Source organism: Oculina patagonica, chromosome 1 (assembly GCF_052425735.1).
Source record: "Oculina patagonica isolate OP01 chromosome 1, crgOcupat, whole genome shotgun sequence".
NCBI classification, from domain to species: Eukaryota; Metazoa; Cnidaria; class Anthozoa; order Scleractinia; family Oculinidae; genus Oculina; species Oculina patagonica.
The window spans coordinates 32,449,997-32,460,290 of record NC_135758.1 but is presented as its reverse complement, the minus strand read 5'-3'; the positions used below and the strand labels follow the sequence as shown (position 1 = coordinate 32,460,290).

Sequence of the window (10,294 nt, the reverse complement as noted above, 5' to 3'; positions counted from 1 at the left end):
CAATGTTTCGATTTCAGGAAAACTGCGTGTCAGCAAGTTTCACCATCTTCTCTTGGTTTCACATATAGATCGTTTGGAAATAAAAGAGATAGTTGAAGCGTTCCCCAGCTATTTGGTTTGTTTATGAAATTATAACCATGGTTACACTAGACGACTGGGAATTACTACTGGATTGAAATACCGCCAGCACAGCAACGTGTGTAAAAGATTCCGATGGTAGATATTTTATCTCTAAAATGATCTTTTTACTTTTATTACCTCAACTTCATATCGTAGTGGAACTATCGCGCCAACTTTCATTTTGATTTTTCACAATCTAAATTCTGATGCAATCACGTTCGATGCTGATTTACATACAAAATTGGCAAGATTACTCAGTAGGACGCAGAAACCAGGCTAAACTGTGTTTATAAACCTCCACTTCTAATTCCTTCCCAGTTTCTGCGCGAATTCTTTTCTAGTTGTTCTGCATCCCAAGTAACCCAAAATGAATTTATTTCTGCCTTTAACGGCGTAGAAAAGTCCAGCAATGCATGATTTAGGGGAGTGTTATAATTAGAACAATTATTAAAACTTTATTCAATATGTCAACGGGAACAAAAGACAACGTGGTCGTATGCAATTATTAAAGGGAAAAAGAATGTTCATCGGCAATTGAATAAGCTGTCGGGAATATTGCAAAAAGGTGTCCATTTCTTAAAGATGCGTCTGGTTTACGTAGCCCAGAATGCCAGCTTTAATTTGCCTATGTCCTGGGTTTTTTTCTGACTTAAAAGAAAACTACAACGTTTTCAAAATAATTTATCGGACACGCACGTGCGATTTTGCTTTCAAAACAAAAACAATAACCTTTGAACTAGACAAAAATGCTTTCGTCAGCCAAAAACGAATTCGTGCTCCATAAGCAAAATTGTGATGACGCAGGATAGGAAAACGTTTAGTTCCTTCATGTTGAAGAATATATAGCATTCTCGAATAGTTCGCCATATACTTTTACAGAACTCTTTTGCCATGTGACAGCCCCCAAAACCGCGAATTCTGTGACGTCATATCAAGTACTGTATTTCGCTTTAAATATCTTCGGGGAATCCCCGAAAGTGCTCTCTCTGAATATTTAGAGTTCATATAGTATAATAATAATAGGCGTTCCATAACGGAGAATTCATTTGTATTGAGCCCAAAGACGGTGTGCCTGAATGAAATATCTCAGATAGCTTTTTTACGACATGGCATAAATCTACAAAGGTTTGTAATACAAAAATACAGTAAATCGACCAGGGTGTTAATATATTTGCACTTATCGTAAGTCCAAGTACAGTGTACAGTGCTAGCATGTTTTTGAAAACTTTTTCCGCTTTCCTCCCGTAGGTGATGAGCTTTACCTGCAGTCAGCTTCCTCCGTACATAAAGTGGCAGTGCACTTTGGGAATCTTAATTCTAACAGCTTTGGTAAGTTTTACAACTGTAATACGTTTTGCCTCCTAAAATCAAAACTACGCACCTTTGAACAAGTTCAACAAGAGCACGGAAATATTAAGCTTATCATGATCGCAGGTTTCATGATGCATTATTAGCGTGAGCCATCCAGGGGCAATAAGAAAATTTGCGTACGCCCGGTGATATTACTGATATGATGTTCTTATCACAAAGCGAAATATGATCCCCCATAATATACGGCGGCACATTGAAACATGCCTCGCTTTCAAAATCGTCCGAGAAAGCAAAATGGCGGTCGTGCTTATTTCGTGGATGTCTTCGCTGTCCATATTGCAGTCATTTTATTAGGTGTCCCTTAGGTCTCTCGCGCTCATAAATTTTTGTCAATATAATCAGGCTCCGGTAAGTACGTAGAAGAACACTTCTATAGAAGAACAAGTAGAAGAACTAAAGAAATCTTGTCTCAAAACCCAGTACCTCATGACAGTTTCAGTACATAAAGGACGAAGGATAACCCGAATAAGTTCATTGTATCCAACAATTCAGACCACAAATGAAGATCTTGATAAATAAATTGTAATATTTCGGTATAAGCTATACTATCATCAGACTAAGAAAATTAACATACAAGCTAGATCTTAAATACTGTGAGTGAGGAGACGAAAACAATAAGTTTACTCAGGAGAATAGACAGAGTTCTCTGTTGGAGTTCAGTCCATTGTTGAGGGAAGGTGCTAGGCGTTTGATGTAATATGCCTCTTTGTATAGAAGAGGATTCCAATTATTGTCATAATCTAATACTGTTGTATTATCACGGTCAACATGGATGAAATATTACCGAATTATTACAATTTATTTATCAAGATCTTCATTTGTTGTCTGAATTGTTGGACACAACGAACTTATTCGGGTTATCCTTTGTCCTTTAAGTCGTGTCTCATCGATCTCGTGTTTTCTTCTGCAGAGTAGGTTCATTGTAGGTTTTGCTGCTGTCAAACTTGCAAGCTGAAATTCCACTGAAGTGATCTGTTGAATACCCCTGAATATATCATGCAAAGCTGATTTTAGATATAGAAGAAATATGTTTGATTTTTTCATGTGCTCTTATTCCTAGGTGGTGCTATCAATTTCTTCAGTCAGCAGTTTCCCAAGTAAAGGTGATCACGAGTGCCCAAACTGCAGTGAGCAATATATCAAAACTATCAATGCTGCAACTGGCCAGTGTGTGGAGTGCTGGCGTTGCCCTAAGTGTAATGATGGGACTGGTTCATCAGTTCCATGCCCGTCAACTGTAACTGTCGGCACAAAGATTCACTGTGTTCTATGTGTCAAAGGGGCAAATTTCTCAGACAGTTCTAGTACTGGTCAATGCCAACCGTGTGGCGTATGTTCTGGAAAACATGAACATGTCATTCAAGAATGCACCCCAGAGAGTGACGTTAAATGTGCCTGTGACACTGGGTTTTATCGGAACAAAACTACCAATGAATGTCTTCCCTGTAGTTTTGGCCCAGGTTGGTCTAAAGACGATGAAATACGTTCAAAATGTCAGAAAGACGAAGGTGAAACTGGCAAACACCCAAAGCTTTGGCCATCTACTTATGGTACATCAATGTCAACAGTTGTGGACAGTGAAGATGGCTCTACCGTCGTGGTGGCAAAAACCCACTTGACAGCATTGGCAACTTCTGCCTTAGTGGCGTCTTCCTATTCACACAACACTTTTGCTACACCTTTGCTTCCTGGTTTCACCATTGTAAAGGCTCCAGTTTCTTCAAAAACCCAACCGATCAGAGCTACATCAATAAGTATATTAGAGCATGGAAAGCATGAGAGGACACGTACTTTGAAAGCCACAGTACAAGTGCAAGTGATTCATCATCATGTGTATAAAACAAGGAACAGTGAGCACGATCATGAAAGTTCTAACAAGCACACTGAAATTATTGTTATCACATCAGTGTCCATTGCATGTGTTTTTCTTTTAATTTGTGTGTTCCTTTTATACCGCAAGTTAAAGAAGTTGAGGACACGTCAATTGAATGATGATCCAAGAAATCAAGTTTATAAATTTTCTGAGTTGAATCAAGGTGCTTTTGATGAAACTGAACAAGGAAATAATGAGATCAGTGAAGAGGGTTATTCATGTGAGAGTTCTAGTGTTGAAGAGCTGAATGCACAGTGTGGTGGAATCTTACATGAAAGAACAGATGGTGAAGGTTTGTCACCTATTATGAATGACTTACCGGTAGAAGACATGTGCATTCAAACAGTAGACTTGGCTCATCAGGATGGTAGAGTCTTAGCAAGTGACCAGTCTGATCAGCACAGTGCAGCAGAAGTGGTCCAGAAAGGTATTCCATCATCACTTGAAGGTGAACAAAGAAACTGCACCACCCAAGGTAAATTATTCACTAGGTAAAGAGCCTGAGGGCACAGTTTCCTAGTGTTTTAGCAAAATTGGTATAATATATCAAACCAGTGAACGATTAGTGCGTTTCATGCATAAAGATTGGCTGCTCAAACTCTGGATATCTTTGCTAGGTATTCACCTCAGTGCAAAAAAAATGGCTTTCCTGCTTCGCTTCTAAAAGTGTCAAAAGCTGATATTTGTATAAATGAGGTCACTGGACCTCAATTGTTGGACGTTGGTAAAGCAGTGTTCATTAGAAACTTTTCTAATAGTATCACTCATACAATCTCCAAGTGAACAGGGGACAGACACTTCAGATGTATTGTTGAAGAGAGTTTTAGTGACCGTACGTAGCGTGACATGTTTGCGTTACTCGCTATTAACTAAATATTAATAACCTGTCATTTGAGATATAATGTACTTTGAACACTAGGATTAGAACATCGTATCGCTATATCGTGTCGAGATCGCTTGTATTACCGTAGAAGTCGAATCGTGAGATTAAAGTTTGGACGTGTAACTGAGTTTATCGCCGTGTTTATCCTTATCGTTTTGGACGTAACCGTAACCGTGGATGAGTTGTTAACCGATTACAACATGTATTTTATTGTACACTATACAGTAACTGAACACAATTACTGTGCCTTTCAATAATTATTACACTCAAACTATAAAGTCGAAGACCTAACTAATGTAACAATTGCATTTTTCACTGACATCAATCATAATAAGATGATTCAAAGAACCTTGAAAAAGGCAATAAAGTGGATCAAAATCTACCAATCCCAACTCACTGATATGACCTTTTGAGCCCATTGAAGTGAACATCTGTTTCCTGGGAGGTCCACTAAGAATGCACTTGTTGATTAAGCAGAGTTTGCATGATATTGAAAAGCACAGTAATCGGATAAATTTAAAGAAGAAAACAAGAAGCTGCAAACACCTTTTACTCAGGCTGTCTTTCTGCATGCAGAGTCAGCGCTTTGTGTGCTTTTGCAAGCTTGGTGACAATTTACCCCAGGCGACCTTCAGTTTGCTGGTCAGAATATGATATTACCATACGATCTGTAAACAGATATTGTATGACAGTGCTGGGTCATGTATGATATAGAATATTTGGAATTGAGCCCATCGATCCTTATCAGGACCATCGCAACCACAAAAATTCCACCAAAAAATTGACTTGGGGCTTATGACCGAGTAATAATGTTTGCATTAACAGTGATTTTTTTAATGGATTTAGGAGGGGAGGGTGCCTGGCCCTCTACTTTGTGGCTGAAAATTCTTGAGACTAGAAGAGTCAAATATATTTTTTGCCTTCAAGATTCTTAATTTCCTGTGAATATTTTCTCACCATATGAGGTGGAACTATTCCTTGTTTCTAATGAGGTGATGTACAGGGGCATAGTATACCTCCTATTTTTCCTTTACTGTTCAGAGAAAGAAAGAGATATTTTTATTTAGCCAGAGGTGGCAATGTTTTATTTCATGAGATAACCATAGGCTCTTTGTTTGTATTTTTTTAGCTCATCGACCATTTGATTTCCGTAAAGATGCTCGGGATGACTCAGCCATGGCGTCAGTTGCTGGAACAATCGTTCACTCTGACAAGCTGGATTCTCTTTACAAGACTATACCATCTGCCAACACAAGTACAAGTGTAAATGTGTTTCTCACTTTTAATGACCCATCTCAGATACAGGGAGGCACAGGTAAAAACAAATTTTAACTGTTAGCAACCTTTGTAGGGTTTTGTTAAAAATATGTATTTTAAAGTGCTACTGAAGAATGGTAGATTCTCTTGTTTTCACTAGATAATTGCTTGTATGTTTGTGATCCACTAGCCTTAAATCACATAATGTTTGTCCAGACATAGCAGAAAATACACACTATAGACTCTCTAGGGAGCAAAAAGTTCTTTTTACTTAAAATAAGTGCAGCAGACAGGAACAGACAATGGTTGGCTGCATTTTACATTGACTTGCTGCCATAATTAGCAGATGTCCCGCAAAACATAACATTTATTTCCACACTGGTTCACAAGGTCTTATCTGTTGATTGCAATTCATAGTGTTTTTGTTTCCTTTTTCAGTGTCTGACTAGTAGTTTAGGTTGTATGATTGGCAGCGGTGTAAAATGTAATCATTAGAAGTTTTTGAACTTTAGAGTTCAGATTTTACTGAAAAGTGCAGTTATATCAAATATTTTAGAGCAGGAAGTATTCGTTGACATATAATAATTGTGAGTTGTGTCCTTTATTATTTTCATAGGTGCTGTCCCTCCATTTGCTGAGTTTGCCAGTACATCTTGTGATAATAATTTGGTGATTCCAACCACGAGTTCAGCAATGCCTGTGGCATTAAATCAGGGAACAATTTGTGACCTAAGTTCAGTTGCGGCACCAGCAGCCCAACCTTCCCAAGGAAACAGAGGTTATTCAACACACATAACACATGTACCCTTACCTGTCATCCATAAAATGTGCATGCTGCTGGACTTGGAAAGGGAAATAATTGACGCAAATGATTACAGGATGCTTGGAAATGAGCTTGGTCTTAATCCCCTACAGATCAGTTCCCTCAAACAAAAAAGTAAAAGCCCATCTTGTGTTCTTCTGATGCAAGTGTTTTCAGCCATGCCAAATTCAGGAACACTTGAACATCTCATTCCCATACTAAAAAAAATGGGAAGACATGATGTGATTCAGGTAATAGATGAATGGGTAGGCAGCCAAAATTGCACACAGGTTGCCCATGTTATTAACTAGGTGTACCTTGTTTTTATGCATAATGAAACATATTGCGATTTAGAGTTAAACACTCTTTCAAAATCTTACCACTGAACTGCGTACTTGTTGATTGTTGTCAAGTGTGCATTGCTCATCGTCATTCAGCAGTTAACCAGGAAAACTCAGTACAATGCCCTTCACTTCATTCAATTGAAAAAAGTTACTGAGATTGTATTAAGCAGGCCAGGTGTGATTATAGATAAAAAAACATTACTGCCTTCACGGCTATGGTACTATGAAGACAGGGTTACCACAATTTTTTTAACCTGTGGACTCAGTAATGTCCTCAGTACAATGAAAGACAAAATACCAACAGTGACATGTTTACATGAATCGTAGCTAAGTATATATTTTTTGTGTATGCAAATTCTCACATTTCACTGTATAATGTATTTTAACACTTCAAAAGTTTTGTATGCATACCATGTATATATGAATCATTGACTCCTGCACATTTGCTTTTTAAGGGGTGTGTCAAATAAGGCTTTTGGTGACTCCTGATCTAAAATGAAATTCTCCTGATTTACAAGCACTCACATAGCAAATTGGCAGGAGAATCTAGCAATTTATCAGAAGTCACTTGGGCCTTCATTTGAAAATGATGACTGAGTCATCAAAATGTTAATATGTAATTTTTAAAATATTTTTACCTGTATAAAGTAGTCTAGGAAGCAGTGATCATTGTTCTGTCACAGTGACACTTGTTAAACCATTAATGCTAGGTATATTTTTGGAAGACCTGGAATGCTGTGGTTATCATCAGCACGAAACACATACATTGAACCTCTGTTTTCAGTGCTGGAAATCTTTCCATTTATTCTTTACTTTGCAACTTGGGAGTAAACATTGGAAGTTTTGAACCTTAAAAATAACCATTTAAATTTGATTCTGATTCATTGCAGCTTGTCCTTTATTCTTGCGGTTTCATCGCATACCTCTGATTGATAGCGATACGGCAAACTTGCCAAAAAATATTTCTAGCATTACTCTAAATCAAAATAGTATTGCTCTTGATCTCTCCTCTGAGTAGTCTCCCTCGCAGCCGTTCTTAGTGTCGTCACGCAAAATTCCTCCCCACTAACGGCTGCTCACATTCGAACAACATTCCTTTCCACCATTTCAGCCAATCACCATTCGGTTCATATATCTCAGGAACCGTACCCGCCAAAGTAATCTAACCAATCGCATTGCGTGTTTTATTTTGGAGTTCTCAGCTTTCAAAATAGTGACCCTTGGCCTTGAAGAAGCTTTTGATGTTGTTTAATAGCAATACATTTCGAATTTCGAGCTTAAATACAAATGCGTTGAGAATCGTTTCGATTTTCCGGCGATTATTCTGATTTGTTCATGACTGGATGTGAATATGATCTGCTATTCAGCGACCAGCGAGTTGTCAGCTTGCAAAGCGTGCTATCAAAGGCTTATAACGTTTAAAAAGGCATCTGATCATCTTCAAGAGCTTAAAACTGAATTGAAGGGAATCTTCAAGGATCAAACAATTCCAAGAACAAAACGCTTGTTAAGAGTCGTGAAAGACGATGGAGAAACTGCGACAGCTTCATGCCGTGGGAAAGCCTCGAAATGTTTACAATATCCGATCAATACAACTTGATACAGGAGAGACTTTCCGAAACTCATAGGTAGGTTGACAAAAATATCCTTCTTTTTTCTCGACTACATTTCTAAACATTGTTTTTTGCTGTGAATTCGCAATGTTATTTCGTGCGTTGTGAAAACTTTTAGAAATGAATAAAATATGTTTCTTAATTTACACGTTGTTTGCTTCAGTTCGAATGTTTGATCCGAATGTTCCGCAAAACGTTAAAATACTGGAAAATATTTCGCTCTGTTTCAATAAAGACGTCCAGAACCGCAATCTTTGAGAAAGAAGAGACAAGAATACGAAAACAATAATTATATTTGTCGCTCCCGAACGCATACTTCGCCGTGCATAACTTGCAATTGTTGGATGACATGAACGGTCATGAACCGTCCCGACATGAACTGGCGAAAAGTAAAGTTTATCCCAACACAAATTAAATTTAGTCAAATTTAACTTTTTTTACACAGCAGAGGAATTTAAAACTTTTTATGAGACGTATGGTCTTCGGTTTTTAGTCTTCTGCGTTTGTAAACCGGTTGAAACTGAACGGTTTACAGATCTTTTCAGAAAAATAATTTTTCGAAAGCAGACACGGCAGACAATGTAGCGCCGCATTGTTGAACGGTTGCTATAAAATAAGCTAAAAGATAAAAGTTTGCGCCTTTTATTTTCATGCTGTTTTATTCCAACGGTCAGCGAAGCGAAGCCCTTTTTTGATAAATTTCCCGCATAAGGGTTTAATCGGCACCAGTTATAGAGAGTTGACGCCGCGGAATAAAACAAATAAAATTTATTTATCATCAGAACTTGTTGCGTGCGTGCGAAATACATGGGATCGAATGTCCTTTGAAACGCAGACATAACGTCGCAAAATTACAGGAGTACTCCGTGTATTTGTTCAGTTTCTGCTCCAAATTCAAACCGAAATTAATGATGTAAGTGGATTCAAAATACGCTGTAGAGAATTTTAAAAGCTGGCTCAACAGTCCCGTGAATGATTCTAAATGCTCGGTGATTTCGTTGAATATCGAATGCCGTGATTGTTAATTTTATCGAATGTTTCAAAACGTGTTGACAATGTTTTGAAAAATTATTTATAAATGGAATTGCAACGCTTTTTGATTCCGTTGAAAAACATTGCTTGCGTTTTCAAAACACATCGAAATGTTCTTCTCTGCAACAACCGAATTCGCGGGAAAAAACATGTTGATTACGATCTCCCGTGCTGTGATTGGTCACATAAGAAACAAAGGGAAAGGAATGTTGTTCGAATGTGAGCAGCCGTTAGTGGGGAGGAATTTTGCGTGACGACACTAAGAACGGCTGCGAGGGAGACTATCCTCTGAGAGGCTCCAAAGAGGTTTACAAAGGGCCTTTATAGGGGAAAAAGAAGGTCCGTTTTCTTCTCTCTTCCAGTCATCCACTGTGCACTTTACATTTTCCTCTCCCCAGTCTCCCCCACACTTTATTGAAAGTGTGAAAGAAGCTTCTGCGGAGAAGAGAGATAGTGTTGTATTTTCAGTAGTTGTGGAAATGTTGAGACCTAATATGCAAAGTGGACTCGTGAAAACTCAAAATTTTCCACTCATTGCCTACCATTATGATTTGATTTAGTGCTTCCCTTCTAGTAAGAACCCCAAAGCCCCATTTCGAGTAAGCACCCAGTCTTCAGTATGAAATGGCTTTCTCGCCGTCTGAGTTTGCGAAAGAGGCGAGAAATGAGGTTCTCACACACTGAAGTGAGGGCTGGGCCCAAGTCAGAATGTCACGTGTCACGCTTGTCCCGTGACTCAGTTTTTCTGTTTCTTGCCATATGAGCAGCAGCTTTTCTCGCCTGCCCAGCCCCCTGCCAGTTTGCATGTGTCTTGCACGCTCTAGGTAGCCTTGATGCTCAGTTTTTTTATCTAAAGGCTTAGGTTTTGCTTTTACTGGTAGTTTCACATTCATTGGCCATTGTATGAGTCAATTTTGGGTTGTTAATAAAGCGCTGTTGCCTTGTGTGGCAGACGAATGGCATTCAGTGTGTGAGAGCCCTCCTTTTCTTCTTAAAATT

General features: G+C 38.4%; 1 protein-coding gene across 1 annotated transcript in view; it reads left to right on the top strand.

Moving 5' to 3' along the window:
- The first annotated feature begins 1,134 nt into the window (after positions 1–1,134).
- The window catches only part of LOC144664622 (uncharacterized), a 9,408-nt gene continuing 248 nt past the window's right edge, over positions 1,135–10,294 (top strand). Inside the window, exons 1-5 of the mRNA XM_078525771.1 lie at positions 1,135–1,245; positions 1,369–1,449; positions 2,552–3,839; positions 5,377–5,562; positions 6,121–10,294. The exon at positions 6,121–10,294 is cut by the window's right edge and continues 248 nt beyond it. Coding sequence (XP_078381897.1) covers positions 1,372–1,449; positions 2,552–3,839; positions 5,377–5,562; positions 6,121–6,617 — 2,049 coding nt within the window. The 5' untranslated portion in view covers positions 1,135–1,245; positions 1,369–1,371 and the 3' untranslated portion in view covers positions 6,618–10,294. The remainder of the gene's footprint in view (positions 1,246–1,368; positions 1,450–2,551; positions 3,840–5,376; positions 5,563–6,120) is intronic.